Source organism: Solea solea, chromosome 11 (genome assembly GCF_958295425.1).
Source record: "Solea solea chromosome 11, fSolSol10.1, whole genome shotgun sequence".
Taxonomy (NCBI): domain Eukaryota; kingdom Metazoa; phylum Chordata; class Actinopteri; order Pleuronectiformes; family Soleidae; genus Solea; species Solea solea.
The window spans coordinates 15,059,394-15,082,828 of NC_081144.1; the positions used below are offsets into that span (position 1 = coordinate 15,059,394).

The window sequence follows — 23,435 nt, forward strand, 5'->3', positions numbered from 1 at the left end:
TCATGCATATATATCTCTGATAATGACACGTTGCAAGCGGATAATACTGCAGGATGGGAGCTGTATACCTCCTTCTGTCAGTAGCACATTGCTTAAAATCTTTTTTAACACATATTCTACACCTGTGTTTCAAGATCTCTCTGTCCTCTACACCCATTATTCCATTAATAAGTGTTTTTTGTGTGTGTGTGTGTGTGTCGAAGTGCTGCCCACATGAAGATTTATCACATAATTACTAAACTGCGCTCTCCTCTCCTTGCAGATAATGAAAACAAATATATGCTTTTTAAAGTGATCTGCAGCTTGTTCAGCGAAGCAGTGGATGCATTTACTTCAGTGCTACAGCTGTGTCTATTTTTGGTGTCTCTTTGGTTTTAAAGCCAATTAGACCTTAATAGTGTGATTTAGCTCCATACGACTTGAAACAGCAGGTGAACTGAGATAATGTGCTTGCTGTTGTTTCCACTTATTCGGTGCTGAATCGTCCCTCGGTGTTTATTATCAGGCACAGAAAGTACTCGCTTTGAGGCTGAGTGTCACCACTTCTTGTTTCCTACAGATGCGGACCATTAAGGTGGAAATGTCTCAACAAGCGCAGTCACGGTAGTTGTTTATGAGTTGATGCACTCCTCTGCTGTTTGTGTCAGATGAAAGAGAAGGTACCAACACTGCCTTATTCCAAAAATATATTTTGTTCCTGGGGCCATCAGTAAGCCTTTCACGATCAGCTGTCACTAAGCTGGCCTGGAAAATGTTAAGAGAAATTTAACTGTATCCTTCACTGCATTTTCGGATTTTTTTTTCCACTCCAAGCTCCTTCTTCTTCCCTCCCTCCATCCTTTTTTTTGCTCTGTAGCTTATCAGAAATCTGTCCACTGGTGTGTGTGTGTGTGTGTTACACTGGAGGCAATCAGAATCGAGGCTTTCTGCTTGAGTTTGCTTGTCTTCAGTGTTGATGCGCTCTGACAGCTGACCCTGATTTCCCTCTGCCGCCATGTCCCTGCCTGTCTCTTCACACACCATCTCTTCTCTGCCTTCCCCCGAACTATTCTACCCACTTATTCTTAATCATACACAGGCATGAATGCATGCAGCATGGACAGAATAGCATTTACTGCTAATGGGTTGCCAAACATCTCAAATGTCATCAATCTAATATCATCTAACTAACTACACTTGTGGATTAAAAGTGTTACTTAATACTTCATAAAGAAAAAAAAATCTATTTAGAAAAACTATAAGAGGACAGTAATAAATCATGCTTACGTCATAACTTATTAAGGTTTAAACTATTGACTGAATGTGAGCTGCCAGGTGCTGCTGCTGATGCTGCTGCCGCTGCTGCAGGGGAAAATCTGACAGATTTTGACAGATGTTGTGCAGGAGAAGGAAGAGCCAACTGGCTTTGAAGAGGAAAAACCAGCTAAGTGCCCCAGATTCTGAGGTGCATTTGAAATGATTCTCTTTTTCTTTTTGTAGATTTTTCTCAAAGGTTCCAGCAGCTCATACCACAAGCCTATCTGGTCCTATTCAGTGAAGGAGAAAAAATAAGAATTTTCAGGCTTCGTAATTTACTCAGTGTAATAAACGTGAATATTTTTGCTTTATTTAACTTAAGTAACAAGACAAAGAAATGCATATTTTTACGTCATCAACATGTGACGAACTTTATTTCATGCCAGAAAACAACATAACATCCACATAACAACTGTGATCTTCATTAAAATAAATGAACACAATCTCCTCTTTGTCAGAGCTGAATATACGATCATACTGTACATTTATCAGTGATCTACAACACGTACTCACATCTTACGGCTCTCATTAAGTACTGTACACAATTTCAACTTACTAATATCATCACACAGAACACTTTCTACTCAATTTCTGTAGTCAAAATATAAACCTCTACGAGTGTGTATACTGTGCTGTAGAACTCTTCTGATTTTACATGGCTAATGCAAAAGAATGGCTTTGAAGTTTCATTAGTAGAGTAACAGTACAGGCAAACAATTATTTGGTTAATTATCGTCTGCTAATGTCGGTGGAGCTCTTGGCTTATTAAAACAGCAGCTTATCCTATATTTTCAATAGACAATCTAACAATAAATGTCCATTTGTCACAATAAGGTCCATGTTGAATTATTTCCCTAAAGTGCAAAAGTGTCACATGGACGATGTAGACCATAATCAGTCCTTGACTTTGTTCTATCCAATGAAGACTTAGTAACAAATCTTTGAAGATGACAGAGCACAAAACCACAGAGAGAACAGGGAAATGCAGGTTTACTCTATATGACTATTTCTCTTTTTTATTGTTGTTGTTGTCGTTTGGGAGAATGGGTGACGGATAGTGGCGGATGGAGATATCATGAGTTTCTATTTTTCATTGACATACCTATAAGATGTACAGTGACCACTGAAATAAACTAGCACAGAGGAAAAGGGGGACCATGCAAATCTTCTTCTTAAATCCTGTCTGTCCATCAAATCAGAAGCAAGAAATGTGCCAGCGCCTTGAAATAAATATTCGGAACAGATCCTCGTAATCACACAACAAAATATTGCATAAATTCTTTCTTTTTCAAGCTTTGAATTTGTTTTACCAAGCAGTCATTTGTTGTTGTTTCATATATATATAAATATATATATGTATAAACTTGGAGAGTCTGGCTTTGCAAAAAACAATCTAGATCATTACATGAGGAAAGAATGAATATCAAGGAACAAAAAGGAGCAAAAACATATATCACAACTGCCTCTTGCTTTTACGGTGTTGAATCACCGCTGCTCCGCTCAGTCAGTTGTTGTTCATAATCCACCATGAAGCTGTAAAATGAAAATATAGATATAGATATATATGTCGCTGATTCCAATCAGATGCAAATAATTTGTTCCAGTCGATTGTTAATAAAAACATTTAATAATATATTATTATTTAATATTATTTATTGCAGAATGTATATTTGACAATCTTGTGTTTCCAAGAAAATTCTCCCGCTCTTAAAACAAGTATTAAAACATAAACAAAGAGTGTGTAAATATGAATGAAAACCACACTAACACACACACACACACATATCTTTGCCGACATATCCACCCATATGTATTCCATGGGAATAATATTTCCAGATATTGCGCAGGGGGAGCTATTACACAGAATAAGTATTGCACAGACAGTGGCCATTGCACTCTATAAATATTAATTATGGGAGGTGTTAAACTATATGCCTAAAACCAAAACACATCCACAAAGCTATGGTAGTGTTTACCTCTAATGTTTCACTGAGGATCGCCGTAATTAATTCATAAAACTATCAATTAAATGAAATTGCACTTTGTGCATAAAACAGCATGTTATGCAAGTTAGTAAATTAAATATTTTTGCTATTATGATAATAAGGTGTGAGGGGTTTCTACCTGGCAGCAGCATGGTGGAGACCATCTCCGGCTCTTCGAGTGAGTCGATAATGCAGCGCTGGAAGGTCTTACTGATGGACGACTGCAGGTAACTAAGTGGAAACAGACATGAGGAACAAGGCCATAATAAGTGTGTGAGCAGCTGGGCATGGTGGACAAATTCTGTTTGAGCAGTAAACGTCTCTGAATGTGTTTTTTTTTTTTTTTTTTTTTCATTGTTTATAATGCATCACAAAATTCTTGTGATCTTACCTCATCCAGGAGAGACGATCCTGCCAAAACTCATACATTATGAAGCATGATCTGTCTGGTAGGTTCTGGACTGAAACACTAAAAAATAAATAAAAGCGAGTATCATCGGTTATCTTGCATATTTGAAACTGGAAAGGTTTTGATGTGGCTGCTTCAAATCACAGAGAACGCCTGAGGCGAACAGAGACACGTACTGCAGGTTGTTTACTTGACTGCTGGTGGCGTCTGTGTAGATTTTGAGAGCTTGCTGAAACTGCTCCACATCTCTCTCCTTCACAGACATTTGTCTCTGAACCAGAAGAATGTTCTGGAGTAGAATGAGAGAAAATATGTAATGCAACCGAATGCAAATGGTGACTCTCCACTGTTTAGTTAAAGAGAAGTTGGACTCACTGATTTGTACGTTCCTGCTAATGTGTCCTCATTGAGCGGCTCAAGATGTGGACTCTGAAAATGGGGGCATAAATATTCCAGTCAACCATGAGAACAACAACAAAGCTTTGGCTGTCACACTCCAGCTCTTTCAATTAGGATTTACAAAATGATTTTATCTAAGCACATAGCTTCTTTGTCATTTTTAGTTCTAACAGCAAAATTCATACTGACATAAATGTCTACAGCGACACAAGAGGCAGTTTATGTTCTTTTTTTCTGGTGACAAACTGACAGTGGGTATTTGTAAACCTCTCCGTGTCCAGCCTCCGTGTATTCCAGTCTGATATCCAATGCACAGCAATGCAGCCTTGCACTGTGTACAAATCATCCTCCCTGACAACATGTTGGATCAGAAACCAGAGGGCAAACACGGCACTGTATATCTGCGAAAACAGAGCCTGCCTGACACTTCAGCCTGTAACAGCTGAGCCTCTGTAGTTTTGCAAACAGAAATTTCTCCCTGATGATTGAAACCTTCTGGCTGCAATTATGCCTCAAACTAACGTGTCACATACAAACCTCACAGTCCAGTTTGTCAATGAGATGCTCCAGGTGGTTGATCTGGGAGCCCCAGGGGTTATCTGGCTCCACACTCACCCCTGACCTCAGAAAGAAAATATGAGCACACAGAATGTCTGATGAATGACATCTGATCAGCACAATGCATGTTTTGCGAATAATATTACATTTGCATCCAATGTAATAATGTACTGTACATTACTGCTACTACTTTTGTAAATAAAATCCAACATCAGTAATGTACCTCACGCTACGATGCAATACATGATACATGGTCCACACTACCAATAATATCACGATACAGCGATTCTGTGATAATAAAACATTGTGATTTCTGTCTAACTGAAGCGAATGAAACGCCTGTGGAAAGTTAAAAAAAGCAGGATTTCTCTATTTATTCACAATACAGAGAACAAAGTGCATAAAGTCTGTGTATTGAATGTAGCTTTCTTTGCCATTATCGTGCCGTAAACTCCCTCTTCTTTGGCCAGCTCACTTCCGCCCCAGATTTCCCTCAATCATTTGAGCAGCGCCACCGCGAGGAGACATCAATTAGTGACTCCCGGTGAGTGAAACTGGCGGAGACTGTTTATTTTAGAGCGCCTTAGATTGTACATACTCCTTATGTACAATATGTTTCATCTGGAACTGCATCCACTTTACTAAAACAAAAATGAGCAGTCATACTGCAAACATTGCAGACATTATATTACGTACAATTATGTTAAACTGACCATATATGACCATAATTTTGTTACCTCCAGCATCTTAATTGCAGTGTTTTGTTGGAGCGTACCTGTGGTGAGCATGCCAGAGTAAGGGTCAGTGGGAGAGAGACACATGTTCTTTTGGATACGTCGGCCAGGACGCTTGGTCGCCTTCTGGATCGGCAGCTCCTGGGGCTTCGTCAGTATCCTCTTCCCTGTGCAGCCTTGGTCGTGAACAGCCTCCATGGCACAGTCCAGTGACGACTGAAGGGAATGGAGCTGGGTGGTGGTCTCCCTCAGCAGGAAGCGCGTCACAAACTGACCAAGCACTGATGAACCCTGGTACTCCTGGAGGAGAGATAATAGATTTAATAACAGGAATGTGCCATGGTCCTTTTGTTAGGAGTATACGATAAGGAACAGCTTTAAAAGGGGAAAGAATGGGAGAAAGAATGGGAGAGAGTTGTGAAATAATGTATGCATCCTTTCTGGTTTGTGGAGGCCACCGTTGTTCCCTCCATTGTCACTTATTCTTACACACAGGACCTTTAAGTCTTCTCCACGAGTTCTGTGTTTCGTGCAAACACACTTTGATGCATATACCTTCATCATCTGCATGTTCCTTTTAGCTGCACATGGTCTTCAGTATAGTCACACAGACCACAGGTGACCTCAGGAGAGTCCAAACATGCATGGTAAGTCAATCAGTGGATGTAGAAAACAAAAGGTAATGGAGAATATTATTTTGTAATGTTTTGATGCCCGGTGCCAGTTATTAAGTTGCCTAGACACAACTTTGCCAACTCAGTTTTTGACGGCTGTCACCTGGTGGTTCAAAGAAATAGAGCTTAGAAGAAGAGGGAGAGTGTGAAAAATGGACACAGATCCCTGGTTACATGTGTTCTGTTTTCTTAGCAACAGAGATGCTTCTCTCCGTGTGTGAACGGAATGTGAATGTTTTCTTTTAATATCAGGGCACCACAGAAGCGCTGGACATTTGTAGTCCGTTGATTCCATGAGTTTCCTTTGTACTCATATTTTTGATGCTGGTGCAGAGGTAAAAGCCTGCATTAGATATTGAAAAGCTTCAAAGACATACTATTATAATATGTATGTATCAAAGCAGACAAGAAATTACATCCTTAGTCTATGATGTTGCTCTTCCACTCGTTGAGACTAAATAAACTGTTACTCCTTTGTCTTCTTGTTGTTCAAAATTGTGTCTTGTTCAAAATTGTGTCTTGACCCTCATCAAGCTCATCATACAATACAGGGAACTGGGAAATGCATGATAAAGAAAAAAAAAGGGGGCCACACAGGGAGAGAATGTTGCAGAAGATGGCTGTACAGAGAAAAAGGGAAGATCTTTTGAAAGAGGATAGAAAACCTGGCCAAAACATGGGGAAAGTGTGTGCTGTGGAGCATTTAGGGGAGGGACAATTGACATCGGATCATCTGAACTCTCCTGCTTTCATCAGTAACACCCACTGTCTGCACTGCAGTAGAAATAAGTCACTGCAGTGAAACAATCTCCTGCTTCCACATCCTGACATGTGGCCTTCTCTGTTCACAAACCTATTCTCTTTGCAAACAGAGGTGTAAAGACTGATATAGCATGAGCTGAACTATTGGTTTTTCTCCGACAGATCAAACTGCGTGTTTAACTGTCCTCTGCATGTCTTTAATCCCTGCTACAGCTCATGGATTAAACAGCTCTGCTCCACCAGGATTCAAAGCAAACATTTCATGCTCTAAAAGGCTATTTTGAGAATGAAAGGTTGTGTCAAATTATTTTCTTAAATCTACATTTACAGTGGAATAAAACAAGTGGGACTGGCAACCTGTCCAGGGTTTTTCCCCCCCCTGCCTGTCGCCCTACATCAGCTGGAATTGGCACCAGCGACCCCTGACCCTCATGTGGAGGATAAAGCGATAGGCGATGAATGTGCTATGACCTGCTGTGTTGTGATTTTCAGTGAAAAGCAAGCAAATGCTCCTGTGAAAATGAAGACGAAATGCAGGGGTTCACAGTGGTGATGCAATGTGTTGCAATTTTGGAATTCGGCTCCCACAAATAAGGTGACTTATGATTGAATGTGAAAGTTGACATCAAAGTTACAATGTAGCTCAGTCACGGACAGAGGATTTGTAATATTCCACATAGCGTAGAGGCAGCGTCACCAATATTCACCTCTTTAGTTTTGTCCATGGCCTTCAAAATGGACACGTTCAGCTTTTCCAGAGCGGACAGGACATTGACATATTCTCCCAGAAGTGGAGTGAAATAATCTGTAAGAGAATATTTTTAAGCATCATTAACGGAAGAAAAAAACAATACTAACACTAATGGCATTAATTATAGTTCAACTAGTTTGGCCAATGCCATAATTACATCTTTCATATTTCTTTCAATCATGAAAGTTTGAGCCTTTGTGATAAACTTTAAAGTTTAAAATGCCAGTACAGCAATGAAAAATGTATCCTCACACACACTTTACTACGGACCAAAGCTGCTGAACATTGCTGTTCATTGGCGTTTGGACAGAATATTAACGTAAATGTACTGTTATCAAACCTTTAGAACTTTCTATGAAGTGGCAGAGCTTTTCTGTGTGGTTTTGCATCAAGGTGAGACTAAAACATCTCAGCCAGCTCATAAACCAAAGCCAGCGGTGTAGGAACAGGTTCAATCACTCACCAGTGAGTGGTAAATCGCTGATAAAGCAAAACTGAACGTGAAACAGCCAGTTTCCTCCATAATTCCTTACTCAACACATTCTCTCACAAACGCTCTGCATTTGCTTTACACGCATTTTGAAGATAAGCGTTGATGCAACGCTCAAAACAAAATGACAGATAAATACCTGAGAGTTTGTCTATGTCCAGGTCCCTGTGAAGGAGGAAGAAATAGAGAATTTTTTAAAGAATTTTCACTGACAAAAGATGCAAAATAGCTTTATCAAGAGTGTTTTTCGTCTTTTCACTGATGCTGTGACATGGCTACAGGGGGAAGATGTCAGTCTGTCAGTCAACTGTGTGGTTCAGGGTGAAAAAATATCAGTAAAATTGTCAATCTTGACAGTTATTCATGGAACCCTGAGCCTGAATGTGAATGATTTTTATTATCGCCTCACTGTTGCATATAAAGTCTTCTATCAGGTCATGATAACGTGGATATTTTGTGTTGTGTTATTTAGTATATTTCAGCTGTTGTTCAGTCATGAATTAGAAAGACATAAATAGGATTTAGTTCAATTATTTTACCTTACATGACACTTAAATTGGTCTTTTTTCAGTGCAATGTTCCTTTAATGCCGGCAATGTTCTTATAAAGTTGAGCTACCCCTTTAATCTCAGACATGTGAAAGGTCATTCTTCACCGTGATTAGTTAAAGTAATAAAGCTTTTTCAGTGTATTTAAGTTCTTTTTCTAACTTCGTTCGGTGTTTCACTATGGGATATCGCCTTGGCATGACCAACCAGGGAAGCTCCAATGGCACCACGTCTGTCAGTGACAGACAGGTCGAGCTGTGCTGGGGCACCGCCCCCTTCATACTATCTCAGCCGACCCGCCCCTCAAAATCATTCTCGCTTTCTTCCCGTGAAGAAACTGTTGTGGAAGCTCCCTCAGCTATTCGGGCTAGCTTGGTTTTGCTAAACTGTTCGCAGACGCGCCGTTAAGGTCCTCGTCGCCGAACGCAGTCCCTGGCTTACGTCTGGATTTGCTGAGTAAGTTCTTCGCAAGAAGTTTTCCACTTGATCTTGGTGTAGTGTCCGCGTCAAGGCGAGCTGCTCCACCGGCCACCCTGTATTATCTACCGGGGGTCGGCTAACTGTAGATCAGTTACCCACAGACTAACGCGTTGCGGCGAGTCAGCGTGGATACGGTTGACATTTGTTTGTTAACTGTGTGTTTACCGGGAGCGGAGCTAACGTGTCGCGGCGAGCTAACTCTTCGGTGTTTCGTTAGCTAGGACCTTAAACTCCGGGTGCTAACGCTAATTACCGAGCAGGGCTTAGCATCACAGCTAATCTGCCGGGTGCACGGTGTCTTAGCCGACAAGCTACATCAGTCACCGAGAGTAGAGCTAACGCATTACGGCGAGCTGACTTTACGGTGCTTGGTGAGCGATCTCCGTGCGCGACGAAATGTCTCTCTCTTCGCCCGCTGCCATGTCCTCGACCGCAACCCCCGCCAAAGGGCCGGTTCCGAAGGTCAAAGAGGCTGCATCCCGCCTGTGTCCCGCGTCATGCGGCTCATCCATCTCAGGCAGGGACCCTCATCCCATGTGTATTACGTGCATGGGTGCTAAACACGCACAGGCGTCTCTGGCTGACCCGCAGTCATGTCCACACTGCGCGGATATGCCAGAGAAAATTTTGGAGAGGAGACTGAGAGTGGCGGTGGCTAATTCTCAGGACCCATGTCTGTCAGGAGAAACCGCTGTGGCTAAAACTCCCCATGTACCGCGAGCTACCAAGAGCTGGGCGGATATGATGGAGGAGGAATATACAGACATGCCGCCACTCTTTGAGGAGCTCCCTGGCGTAGAGCCAGAGGAGGATGCTGAGGGCTATGCCAACTCAGACATTCTCAACTTGGATGATATGGAGGAGGACGAGGACGATGCCACTTTTCCAGTGCCTTCTCGCCCCTCCAGTGCATCTGATGTCGCTCCTCCAGCTGACAGCAGCCTTTACGAGGTCTGTAAACGAGCTGCTTCTAAGCTGGGCATACAGTGGCCTGCAGTTCAGGACGCAGGTGGCACTGAGAGGGACCTTTATGATGGTAAGAGACTTCCACCAGCTCAACCACCAGCCAAACAGCTCCTTCCAGCCGTGCCTGCGTGCATGAGGGAAATGAGCCGTTTTTGGTCCTGTCCCTTTAAGAACAAGCTCCCCGCCAAAGGATGTTCTAAACTGGAGATCCATGGGATGAAGGAACTGGGGCTGTCCGAACCCCCAGTGGTGGAGTCTTCAGTGGCTCATCACCTTCACCCTGATCGCCGCTCTGTCTCGGCCTCCTCTAACATCCCTCTGCCTAGTAAGATGGAACGCGTCACATCTTCCATCTTCCAGAGGATGTATAAATATGCAGCTCAGTCAGTCTGTTCTCTGAATGCAGTTACACTGCTGTCTGCGTACCTGGCTGAGATTTTGGAGGAGATGGGCCGCCAATTGGACTCTGGAGCACCAAACCCAGCTCTTTGGGACGAGATCTGTGTGGTGAATGACCTCATCCTGCGCTCCTCACGGGGAGCAGTGCAGGGCAGTGGCCGAGTTATGGGCCTCGCTGTCTCAGGAGAGAGGGCCCTGTGGCTGAACCACTCGAGCCTGAGTGATGCACAGAAGTCGGATGTGATGGATGCCGCGTACGACCCCACCAAAGGTCTGTTTGGCCCAGCTCTGGAGAGGATGAGGGAAACCAGCACCCTCAGAAAGCAGGAGGGAGAAGCCTTTGATCTCTGTCTGCCCAGGAGACAAGCCCCTCGCCCCCCTCAGGCCGCCAAGCCCACCTTTGCAGCCTCAGCTGCTGCAGTGAGGAGACGTCAGAGCAGTGCCCGCCCTCAGAGGCAGACTGGTCAGCAGGGCAACCAGCAGCCCAGGTCTGACGCCCAGAGACCGTGGGGCAAACACTCCTTTGCAGCGGTCGCAGCAAAGAACCGCCCGTCTCACCCCACTGACGGAAAGAAGAAGCGGGCGTCCTAACAACCCCAGCTTCTCCATCTCCCCCTCCGGTCAAGTTAAGAGTCATGGAGGGGGACCACCAGGACCCCGTCATGTGTGGTTCAGGAACCCTGGCTGTTGTTTGTTCTCCAGGGCTCCTTGTTCAGTCTCCCATGTGGCAGGCCCACGGGGAGAAGACACAGGGGTTCTCCAAGTTAATGTGTCACCAAACACTTCCACCCTGTCCAAACCTGTTGCAAATAAAAACAGCATTTTCGCAGCCAGGCACAAAGCCAAGGGCGAGATGCAAAATAAAAAACACAAAAATAAATCAATGTCATGCACCCCCCTCGCCACCAGAGGGAGCTCACGCTCCACTGGCGAGATACGATTCTCACCGAGTCGTGTGGGTGACGTCACTACAGCTCGACACAGGACCTCTCTCTGTCAGAGCGGACAGGTGGCGCGCATGCGCAGTTCACCCATGGATTCTATCCACTGTATCTCACGGATACAGACTTCAATTTGCCATGAAACCACCCAGGTTCAACGGTGTGTTAGTTTCAGTGGCCAAGGGGGACGCTGCACGGGTTTTGGAAGACGAAATAACGTCTTTACTGAGCAAACGAGCTATCAGAGCTGTCACGGCCGAGGAGTCACAACAGGGTTTCTACTCCCGGTACTTCCTCATTCCCAAGAAGGCAAGCACAGCCCTTCGCCCCATCCTAGATCTCCGTGTGCTAAACAAACACCTACGGAAATACACATTCAGGATGTTGACACATAAAGTGCTCTGTCGCTCTATCCGTCAGAGAGATTGGTTTGTAACGATCGATCTCTCGGACGCGTATTTTCACATCGCCATTCACCCTGCACACAGAAAATATCTCAGGTTCGCTTTCCAAGGCAAAACCTACGAGTATCAAACTGTCCCGTTCGGGCTGTCGTTAGCTCCGAGGGTATTCAGCAAGTGTGTGGAGGGGGCTCTGTCTCCATTACGGAGCAAAGGCATCAGAATTTTTTCGTACATAGACGATTATCTGATATGCGCTGGCTCGCACGAGCAGGCGGTCATGGATTCTGCTGTGGTGATAAATCATCTCAGGGATCTTGGGTTCAGTATAAACTGGACGAAAAGTCAGATAGAGCCCGTACAGTGTGCGGAGTATCTGGGTCTGAAAATAAACTCCCTGTCATATCGCGTCACGCTATCAGACGGGAGAATAAAATCTCTCACACAGTGTCTCTCCCTCTTTCAGATGGGGAGAGTCGTGTCGTTTCGACTATGCCTACGTCTGCTCGGCCTGATGGCATCAGTGATAGCTGTGGTGCATTTAGGTCTGTTGATGATGAGAGATTTTCAGCGGTGGGTTGCAGCTTTGCGCCTGTGCCCGCGCCGTCACCTCAACCGCAGAGTGAAAGTGACTCAGACCTGTGTGAAGTCTCTCCGTCAGTGGAGGAACGCAGGGGCGTTCACCACGGGGGTCCCGCTGGGGACGGTGACGTCCAGGGTTACCATGACGACGGACGCTTCCCTGTCAGGGTTGAGAGCAACGATGTCAGGCAGAGCAGTGAATGGCTCCTGGGGTCCAGAAATGGCCCAGATTCACATAAATGTTTTGGAGCTCTGGGCAGTGTTTCTAGCGCTGAAACATTTCCTGCAATTTCTCCGAGGCCGTCATGTTCTGGTGAAAACAGACAACTCCACTGTGGTAGCCTATGTCAACCGTCAGGGAGGCACTCGCTCACTGCGGTTACACAAGTTGGCTCGGGAGATGATACTGTGGAGCAGCACCAGGCTCCTATCACTCAGGGCAACACATGTGCCGGGAGTTCTGAACAGAGGGGCGGACTTGATGTCTCGTGGGAATCCTCTGTACGGAGAATGGTCTCTGCACCCGCAGGTTGTGGACCAGATTTGGAAGAGATACGGCCGAGCCGCCGTAGATCTCTTCGCCTCGCAGGAAAACGCCCGCTGTCCGCTGTTTTTCTCCCTGTCGGACATCACTGCACCTCTCGGTGTGGATGCTCTGGCTCACCCGTGGCCAAACGTGCTGCTCTACGCATTCCCTCCCCTCAGTCTGATTTCCCCCACCCTGGCCAGGGTGAGGGAGCAGAATCTGTCTCTCATACTGGTGGCGCCAAGATGGCCGTCCAAACACTGGGTGGCGGAAATAGTTCAGATGTTGGCGGGCGACCCCTGGCCTCTGCCCATACGCAGAGACCTCCTGTCCCAGGCACACGGGGAGATTTACCACCCCCACCCAGACCGCGTGGCGCTCTGGGCCTGGCCCGTGAGAGGTTTAATTTGGACGCAGCAGGACTGCCTCCGCAGGTTATAGACACCATTCAGAGTGCAAGGGCTTCCTCCACCCGTGCTTTGTACGGCTGTAAATGGCGGGTTTTCGAGGAATGGTGTGAGTCTAGACTCACGGTCCCTTTTCAGTGTTCAGTTGTGGACCTGTTGTGTTTTCTACAGGAGCTGGTGGATAAAGGAAGAGCTTTTTCCACAGTAAAAGTGTACCTCGCTGCCATCTCAGCATGTCACGTGGGTTTTGGTGATAAACCGGTGGGACAGCACCCCCTGGTTTGTCGCTTTATGAAAGGTGCACGTCGAAAGCTCCCAGTTTCTAGGCACCTGGTTCCACTGTGGGACCTTCTGGTGGTGCTGGATGCCCTTTCTCGGCATCCCTTTGAGCCTTTGGAGGCTGTGGGGATGAAGTTTGTGTCTCTGAAAACGGTGCTGCTTTTGGCTTTGTCTACGGCGAAGCGCGTGAGCGACCTTCAGGCATTGTCTATCCGCCCTTCCTGTCTACAGTTCGGTCCGGGACTCTCCAAGGTTTGCTTGCGGCCCAATCCGGCTTTTGTGCCTAAGGTGGTGGAGTCGGCTTACAGGTGTCCCACAGTAGAGTTGCTGGCTTTTCACCCGCCTCCATTCTCCTCGACGGAGGAGCAGAGGCTTAACACTTTGTGTCCGGTGAGGGCTCTGCAGTCCTACGTGAGTAGGACGGCAGATTTCAGGCGTACTGACCAGCTGTTTGTTTCCTGGTCCACTACCCATAAGGGCAAGCCATTGTCCCGCCAGAGGCTGTCTCACTGGATTGTGGAGGCCATTTCTGTGGCGTACAGTTGCAAAGGTTTGCTGCCGCCCCAGGGTTTGCATGCTCATTCCACCAGGAGTATAGCTGCTTCCTGGGCTCTGTTTAGAGGGGTGTCTGTTCAGGATATTTGTGCTGCGGCGAGCTGGGCTACGCCTCACACCTTTGTCAAGTTTTACAGGCTGGATGTCTCTGGTCCTTCTTTGGCCCAGGTGGTGCTCGGTGCCGGTGCTCCGGGGTTGGAGTGATGTTGTCACTCAACCTTTTGTGGTAGTTAGGCTTCGGGAGTCATATGCAATCCGGGAGTGGTCTATATCTCCCATAGTGAAACACCGAACGAAGTTAGAAAAAGAACGAAGGGTTACTCAACGTAACCCCGGTTCTTTGATAACAGAGTGAGGTGTTTCACCACACGCCCCTTCTTGCATGAGGCACGGAAAGAAACCGGTCTTGAATGATTTTGAGGGGCGGGTCGGCTGTGATAGTATGAAGGGGGCGGTGCCCCAGCACAGCTCGACCTGTCTGTCACTGACAGACGTGGTGCCATTGGAGCTTCCCTGGTTGGTCATGCCAAGGCGATATCCCATAGTGAAACACCTCACTCTGTTATCAAAGAACCGGGGTTACGTTGAGTAACCCTTCGTTAGTGCCACATGTGTAAACTCAGTGAGCAAATACAGTGCTGAAAGCTCAGGGACCTTCACGTCAGAGTTATGGCTCCCTGTGGAATATTAACATAATCTCCGCTGAAATGAAAAGCGATGACATCTCACTGCCAGGCAGCAGGAGAGCAGGAGGAGATACAGATGGCAGCAGAGGAAGGTGTCCAAAAGAACGATGGGCTTACTCTTTCTGCTGCCTGTCGATGGAGAAGTAGAGCTCCTGCATCTGCTCGTCAGTGAGGATACCATCAGTGAAGTACGACTGGAACTCCTCCAAGGACAGTTTCCCGTCATCTGAAAGTAAAAACAAACAAACAAGCAGCATCTTAATGAAGAACGTCTCTCTACATAGTGATGAAGGTCTTTATTTGGCTTTAACTTTACTATGGACAACAATAAGGAAACAAACTGCTCTTACAAAGTCTTTCTCCTAGAAATTAATTCAACTGTAATTCCCTTCATCCAACTGCTTTATTGCATGCAACAAATGATGAGTTGTCACTGATTAAATGGAAAAACGATTACAACCATATCGCGGCTCATTCTTTCACTCCATGTTGAGGAGATGCTGAAACATAACCGATTCACTGTTTGCGCAGTTTCCGCCGTGACAAAAACAACCCTCACAATCCTCCTTGACACTTCATGACCACACACTGCCTTTAAAGAAGCAGCATCTGCGGCTGCTGACATTGAGAGAAGGGAGTGAAGGCTAAAGCGTGAGAAGCAAGGGCCAAGCTCCCTTATAACAGACTAACTTCACATGATAATGAGATCTTGTCAGCTTTGCTCTGTAAGCACTGAAACCTTCAGAGAGCCAACAGAAAATCATATCATCTGTTATTTGGTAAGAGCAAAAGAGTTGTGTGGCCAGCTGTCTGTGCGGATGCCAGTGGACATGATACATTTCGCAGCAAAGGCTTGTTTGGGACAATAACAAATTCCCATAAGGGTTTTGTATCTACTTTATAAAATTAAAAAAGTGGAAAGAAATAGTTTTATATTGCTCAGCTTTGCTGCAACAGAGTCGTATCTGTGACATTAATCAAATAAAATGCTATTAGAGGAGGCAGCGTCATTAATCGTCTCTCAGACTTCTTCTTTCCACATGGTAAACACAGACTGTGGCACCTCTGACTCATTCTCCGGCCTTCTCCATCAGGACTGCTTTGTAGTGGATTCGCACCACATTAGACACCTCAGCAAACAAGACACAGTGCTTCAGATGGCACATTATTATCGTTATTATGCAAGTGTTCACTTTCACATGGAGACGATCTGCAGTGGCAGAGTAGTTATCTCAAAAACTGAAAGGCAGTAATCTGTTTGGCATTTTAATGTGGAGAAACAAGCACTGGAGGCACAGCATCACAATTAGTTATTGATGATAGTGGAGGGGGGAAAAAAATGTGACTGTGCAACAATGACTGTTGTCTATTGTAAAGCAAAGGGAAACACTGTAGAGTATGGGTGCACACCCATTGTCTCAAAAATATAAAAAAATATAAACTCACAAAAATAAAAGTGGAACCTGTTGTTTTATGGCTTTGAGTCTGTGTTTTTGTGTCTATGTTTTCATCCATTGTATTTTTATGTCTCTTATCATTTTTAATAATTCATTTATGAGAAAGGTGCTGTATCAATAAACTTTATTTACTGTTAACAGTGATATAAAAGTTGAGATGCACATTAGGAAAGTAAAGTTAAAAGATGAGTATAAATGAGGTTAATACATCATCTGTTTGGTGTAAATTTCGTTTTGGTTAGGGAAATATTTGTGTTTACAATGAAAGTGAGTGAAATTGTTATGGGGGCAAGCAGAAAGGGAACTTGTGAGTTCAATCCAGTGTACTCCTCGTGCCAGTCCCCAACCCAGAAAAATGTGAGGGTTGTAGAGCATGTGGTGTAAAAAAATTCTATACATTCAAATATGTGGCTCCTCCTGTGGTGGAGAGGGAGGAGCCGAAAGGGAGCTTACTGTAAATGGGTGTATGTTTAAAAATGGGGGTTTACTGGGTCGATTGATGATTTATCACACAGCAATATCTAAAAAAAAAATTATTTCCCGTTCCTGAAATGTGAGGATTTACTGTGAGGTTCATTTCAATGTAAGAATCTGTTCCTCACACACAGAATAAACTTGTAAGTTTCGCCTAAAACACGATACGCACGCAAAATTGGATTTATCAACGCCAATAATAAAGCGGTAAATTACATTATGCTTCTGGGGGAATTCTGCACAGTTGTAGCTTCATCATATATCACATCGTCAAAACTTGCACCATAACTCTTATATTGGCTTTAATCTTAAATGGTAGAAAGTGCAGAAGAATGGTATTGAATGGTAAGAATGGTATCTATTGCAAAGTAACAAAATAAAACAATAGACGATGCATTTATTGTGAATACATGACTTAATATGTATAATATTATCTTTTTTGAACAATGGCATGGCTAGGCACAAAAAAATCAAATCAGAAAGAAAGAAAGAAACAAGATAATGAAATACTCTGCGGGCCCCCTGGTGGTAATGGGGGCATAAGCAGGCGTTTTGTTCGCTTATGCCATGGGCTGACTTAAACTATACTCTGTGGTAACACTACAAATGATGATGAATGTTGAGACTATACTCAAAAAGAAAAACGTGAGAAAAATAACAGGTCACGGTCATCAACAGTCAGCTCTGACACCACGGTGAGGTTTGTTAAAAACGACACCTCTGCATGCGGGAACATTAGTATCTCATGGCACATGACATACTGTATAACAGCTACATGTCTCAGTCCGTAACAAAGAAAACTGCAGCTCAGGCTGTGGCTTTAATGAAAGTCTCTCTGAAGCTCAGATTTTCCTTGAGGGAACCGTTACACCGACAGTGTTAAAACCAAAGCACTGAGAATAAGTCATGAAGTCAAATAGCGCAAAGCAAGAAAATGTGAGAGATGAAAACAGACTGAAGAGGAAATATTGACAAGAAATATGAGCTTTTATCAGAATATTAATGACACAAACGTATAAAAAAAACGTTTGAAGTACAAAAATAATAATTTTGATCATTATTTGAAGGGTTTCAGCTTTTCTTTCATTCATCGAGTAAAGAATCATTGTTTTCAGCTCTTGCTTGGAAAAATAAAGCATTTCATTCGTAAATGCCATGTGAATATTTGCATTATCATAGATAGGCAGCTATAATATTGCCGTCTCCCATCAGCACTGCAGTGCATCTGTACATCGAGGCATCCTATGATAGTCCTGCTGCAGTCCACAGACCCTCTCTGCTACAGCAATGAACACGGCATTAATTACACAAACTGCGAGTGAACAAAGAAGTGAGGGAGAAGTCTCACACTGATTCTTTTTTTCTGTGGGCGGATCAGGGAAAAAAACAAAGCCACCATACGCATTTATGTGCCACCTATCGAAAGAACCTGGCAAACATCAGAGAAATAAGAGCTGGGTTTAAAATAGAATATTGAACTGTGAATAGCAAAATAAGGATAGATGACAAAAAATAAAGCAGTCATTGCTTTGTGTTATGAACATTGACAAATTCCATGCCGGAAACATTTCTTTCTAATTAGACCGATCAAATATTTAGTTTCATCTCGGTACACTGTGAATGTTTCATTTAACATGTGCATCTCCGAGCTTAGTGGGCAGCGACATACATGTAGTCAAGGCTCTCAAAATATATAAATCCTCGCTGCAATATGGACATGTAGATTGTTTTGAGTGGGTAGTCGTGCCTTGAAAATGTGGTAAATCTGCAGTGCTCCAGGCATATCATGGCAGCCCACTCAGCGATGATTAGGTGGAGGCACTTTCTTCGCGGGTGCACAGTGCAATGAGTTTATGAAGATGAAAAACCAGGCTGCAAATTTAAGATAACGACCACACACGTGACAGCGCTCTCCTCACTCCCTTTATGATCAATCTCTCTTTCTCTGTGTTCAGGAGCATGTTAAGGAGAGTACACCCAAGCCATCCCATTCTTTACGAGCCTGTGAAACCTCTGTTGCATTGTCAGTCATTATATTTTACTACTAATTGAAAAGTAATCATTCGAGTCAAGACACAGCATAAAAACACAAATGCAAGCCCCCGCACCGTCTCTTTCATTATTCACAAAAGCCCTGTTCCCACCTATGGTCCCAGCTCGACTCGCCTCGCCTCGGCAAGGCGCGGTTTAGGTTGTGTTTCCATTACGATATAGTACCACCTCAATGTGGGCGGAGTCATCACTGGACGGCTGCATGAAACTGCCGTGGCTTGATTCGTGTGTGGGACGTCACTTCCTGTGACGGCACTCTGACCAATCAGCGGCCTACAGTCTGGCGATGCCACGCATGGTATCGACCTCAGCTCGCTTGGAACCTCGCCAGAGCAGGTATTAAAAATAGTACCAGGTACCATGCTAGTGGAAACACAAAATAACCGCGCCGTGCCGTGCCGTGCCGTGCCGTGCCGAGTCGAGTCGAGTCGAGTTGACACTAGTGGGAAGTCATCTTTTACGTAACAAAGTCCTCCTGAGGGATCTGATTAGTGTACGTATAGTCTACATGTATTAATGACGTCCTCCTTTCAATGGATATTCAGCACATGAATAAAAAATTAGGAGCAAAAACATGCCCTTGTTTGTCACTGCTGCTTCTTTTCTTTTTTTTTTTAAGGCAGAGCTGTGTGCTCCATATTTTCCCAGGAGATCTTTGAAAGGGGAGGAGGTCCTCTGAAGTGAAGAGGGAATTTAAACACAACACTGTAACATATTAATTAGATGTAAGTTTGCGATGGGAAAAAAATGTTTATGAATATTATACATGCTGCAGTATTTACAGTATACTGTATGTATTGAGCAGAGATAGGAAACAGGAATGTTACAATCAGCATCTGCCCTTGGTTGTGTTATTCATGTTAGTAAAGGAGTAAAAGACAAAGAGAAGCATGAGTTCCCTCAGAGCCCTAAACTGACCATTATCTCAACTGAGCCATCAAATATGCCTTTCCATGAATGCATGCCACGTTTAATTAACACAATACATAAATACAATATTCACATTACTCACCATTTTTGTCTGCTCGTCGCAGTATCTGCAACAAAAGAAGATCTGGTTTAGGATTTTAGGTCTGGAGTATTTGCACAAATGACACAAGATACTGGGAACAAAACATCAACCGTATTCACATTTTTGAGCAATTAAGAAATACAGCGTCTTAATGTGGTGACAGAAATGTACACAAATGGTTTGCCTGCCATTTATGTAAACCAGTGACTCTTCACGCTCTTCTCTTCATTTATGCTCAAGCCAACATTAAAAAAAGGGTTTGACATGACACATCTCAGCAAATGAAACGCTGACATCTATGTGTGATAGAGATCTGTCACATGCTGGTGGAACAGTGCTCAAGCAAGCAGCAACCCCATCATTTTCCTTCTTTTCTTTTTTAATTTCACTTTAGCTGTCAACACTAAATCATTTCTAATATAATCAAGCTAACCAAGCTGGTGAGAGGACACATCTGAAGCTGTGAGACAGATCACGGCGGCACCTCTTTAGTTTCATCGTTTTACCTCTGCTCAGTCTGGACCAATAGAGTCCAGCAGCTGCCTGATTAACTCTATCATCATCATCATCATCATCATCATCAGAGGGGAGCAGTGCACTCACTCACATCCAGCTGTCACCTTTCTAGCACACTGCTCACGGCACATTATTTTTATCCACTGAGAGTCTGGGAAATTCTGAAGGTATAGTGTATAGTGTTTAATTTACAGAATATAAACCAATCCAGTCTACTGCGTGAACTGCTGGGATCTCGACTTTCGAATGCAGGCGAGGGGATTCAACACGGAGACTGTAAACCACGCAAAACAAATGTCAGAGGAAGCCAACTCGAGATCTGTTCCATGAAATATGAGAAGCTAACTGAGAGCAATAAACGTCTGCTCTGGAGAAGCCTAAGTAGGAGATTAACGTGCCTTTATTCCTCCTATGTGCTGCTAAACGAGAGTTTGGAAGAGTGGATAGAGGTACTGTCATCCCACGTAGCTGATGAAAGATCCTCTCAAAGCAATAGGACTTAAATGGCTGCTGCTCGGTTATAACTTCCATTTCTTGCCACTCCCTGGGGCCTGTTAGTATACCACACCGAGTTCATCCTGAACCCAAGACACACAGGGAGGACATCTACAGTTTCTCAGCTGTGAATCACCACTGCTTCCCATCAGCTTCTGATGATGTTGTTTCAAAAAACAGCAGCAATATGCCTCTCAGGGATGTAAATGGTAAAAGACACTGCACAACCCCGAGTCTCTTAAACTTACACAGCGAAGTCTATTGACTCATTTTATTAGTGAACAGTTCACATAAACCAGCGCATGACAGGAAACAACTCTCAGTTTTCAGAACAATATTGAAAATATAACCGGAGCAGACAAACCACACCTATTTGTTAGGAACACAGGAGAATAAAGAGGTCATGACAGCTCGGACAAGTGAGACGAGAGCGTATAATCAAGGAGTAAATTACCACATATTAGCCACAGTAAAAGGTTCAGTAAACAAATGCAGCATATGGTCGGGAGCCGGATTGGATTCTAACTGCATTTAAAGCTAATGTGCTCTTGCTGCAGTCTAATGTTCCCTTCACTGGCCAATAATCTGCCTGAAGGAAACTGAGAATGTCATTTTATTTGCCCCTTTTTTGGAGAATACTTCAAGACGTTCAACCAGAGGCAACGTAGCTACAAAGGACCCACACAGAAAGCAACTGCTTTAAGATATAATTTGTTAGAACACTGCATGCACACAGCAGCATTGTTATCCTCTATATGGAGGTATTTTTCACAGGGAATCTGTCATGCACCCCTCTGTGAACTGTGTGAGCAATATGCTGAATAAATAATAAGTTTCCTCTTTGATTGTATATCTCACTGAGGAGAATGTGCTCGTTAAAAATACACTGTACACCAAAATGACATGTTTCAGCTTGGCGTGCCAACCAATATCATGACCCTCATTATCATCCATCCTTCCATCGATCCACTGACATAGGGTCTACCCTGGACAGGTCGCCAGTCCATCAGGGCCTCACAGGGACAGACAACCATTCCCTCTCACACCTCAGTTTACAGTGTCCATTCAACCTAATCCCTAATCTGCTTTTTGGGATGAAACCAGAATCAGAACCAGTGACCTTCTTGCCGTGAGATAACAATGCTAGCCACTGCACCACTGTGTAGCCTCTCATTATCATAGGAAGGGGGGAAAAAAAGAGAAAAATCATTATATTGGACACTATAATGTCCAAACCATGAATCTAAATGCTGGTGTGTCCGGACGACTTTTGTTATTCACGCACCAACAGGATCTCACCTTTCTTACATAACAGTGTTACTGTAAATGATGCTGTACATGCGTTCAGGTCAATATGAGGCATCCGCTGAGCGCAGAATAAGCAGTCGCCCGTGCAGCGTTTGTCAGACGATCACCAAAACATGCAGTCAATAGACCAAGGGTATTATGAAACTGGACACAGTGCTATGCAAAGAAAACAAGCTTAAATTGTCTTTTAAACCCCCCACATAAGCAATGTAGCCTATACTTACATCATGAAAAAGAGAGATGCCTTGATTCTGGTTGTGGTCCATCTCCTGCTGCTTTCTCAAGTGTTCTTGCTTGGCAGACTGGAGACACATGGTGATCATCTCTGTACACGCCAGCATTTTGCCAATGAGATTTCTGCCTCTTGCTTTCAGATTGTCCTTCTCCCTGTGTTTTTTCCTGAGACACTGTCCTTGTCAGGGTGGATGGATGGAGGAGAATGAGGAGGAGGAGGAGGTCGACGACGATGTTGGTGCTGTGATCGAGTGAGGATGAGACACACTCAGCCTGCTGCCTGCACGACGAGAAGAGGAGAAGGGGGAGAAAACAAACTCCTCCTCTACATGACCAGCATCATCAGCAGCAGCAGCAGCATCATCAGCAGCAGCAGCAGCAGCAGCAGCGATTCATGAAAAAGCCTGAGGAATGCACCATCTGCTGGCCAAGACTCACACACACACATAAAAAAACACACACACACACACACTGTCGGGTAAATTACATGCTTGACTCTTCAGCGAGTGTGGAATAAAAATAATCTAAAAACAGAGGAGTCTAAACAAACGTTTTGAGATATATCTGATATATAACTGGCTGTGTATTTCCTGCCAATTCAATTCTCAGCTTGTTTTTAGCAAAATTGACCTGATATGATCTTTAAAAATGATGCAGTGTGTGTGTGTGTGTGTGTGTGTTCAAAAAGTCGTATTACTGGTAACACGTGATATTGTTAAGGGTTAATATTTGTATAATAATAATAATTAATAATAAATACATGTAACCATTATATTTAAGCTCTGAGGTGAGATCTGATGTAAAATACTGAATGTAATATGTAAAAACACAGTATTTCACAACATTTGTTGATGTTTTTGTCCTGTTTATTACACATTTTACAAATTCAACATTCAAATTGTGAATAATTTACTATTTTTAAGTGTTTCCTCCTTGACTGCAGCATAATGTTTACATACAACTCTACACAATACACTTATTTCACTGTGTTTGTGTGTTCATATACTCATGTAGTCATGTTGCGCTTGAAGTTCTGTTGTGTTTTTGTAAACATGTATA

The 23,435-nt window shown here is 43.9% G+C and overlaps 1 protein-coding gene across 1 annotated transcript; it reads right to left on the bottom strand.

The window, feature by feature from the left end:
* Window positions 1-1,638: 1,638 nt before the first annotated feature.
* On the bottom strand, window positions 1,639-22,691 carry LOC131469067 (N-terminal EF-hand calcium-binding protein 1-like). Its single transcript, XM_058643911.1, has 12 exons — window positions 22,367-22,691; window positions 19,824-19,848; window positions 14,946-15,054; window positions 8,198-8,223; window positions 7,525-7,622; window positions 5,423-5,681; window positions 4,627-4,706; window positions 4,066-4,119; window positions 3,867-3,979; window positions 3,673-3,750; window positions 3,421-3,512; window positions 1,639-2,829 (listed from the first exon to the last, which is right to left on the bottom strand). Exons 1-12 carry the CDS (start codon window positions 22,481-22,483, stop codon window positions 2,801-2,803), a joined length of 1,080 nt encoding a protein of 359 aa, XP_058499894.1. The 5' UTR covers window positions 22,484-22,691; the 3' UTR covers window positions 1,639-2,800.
* Window positions 22,692-23,435: the final 744 nt, after the last annotated feature.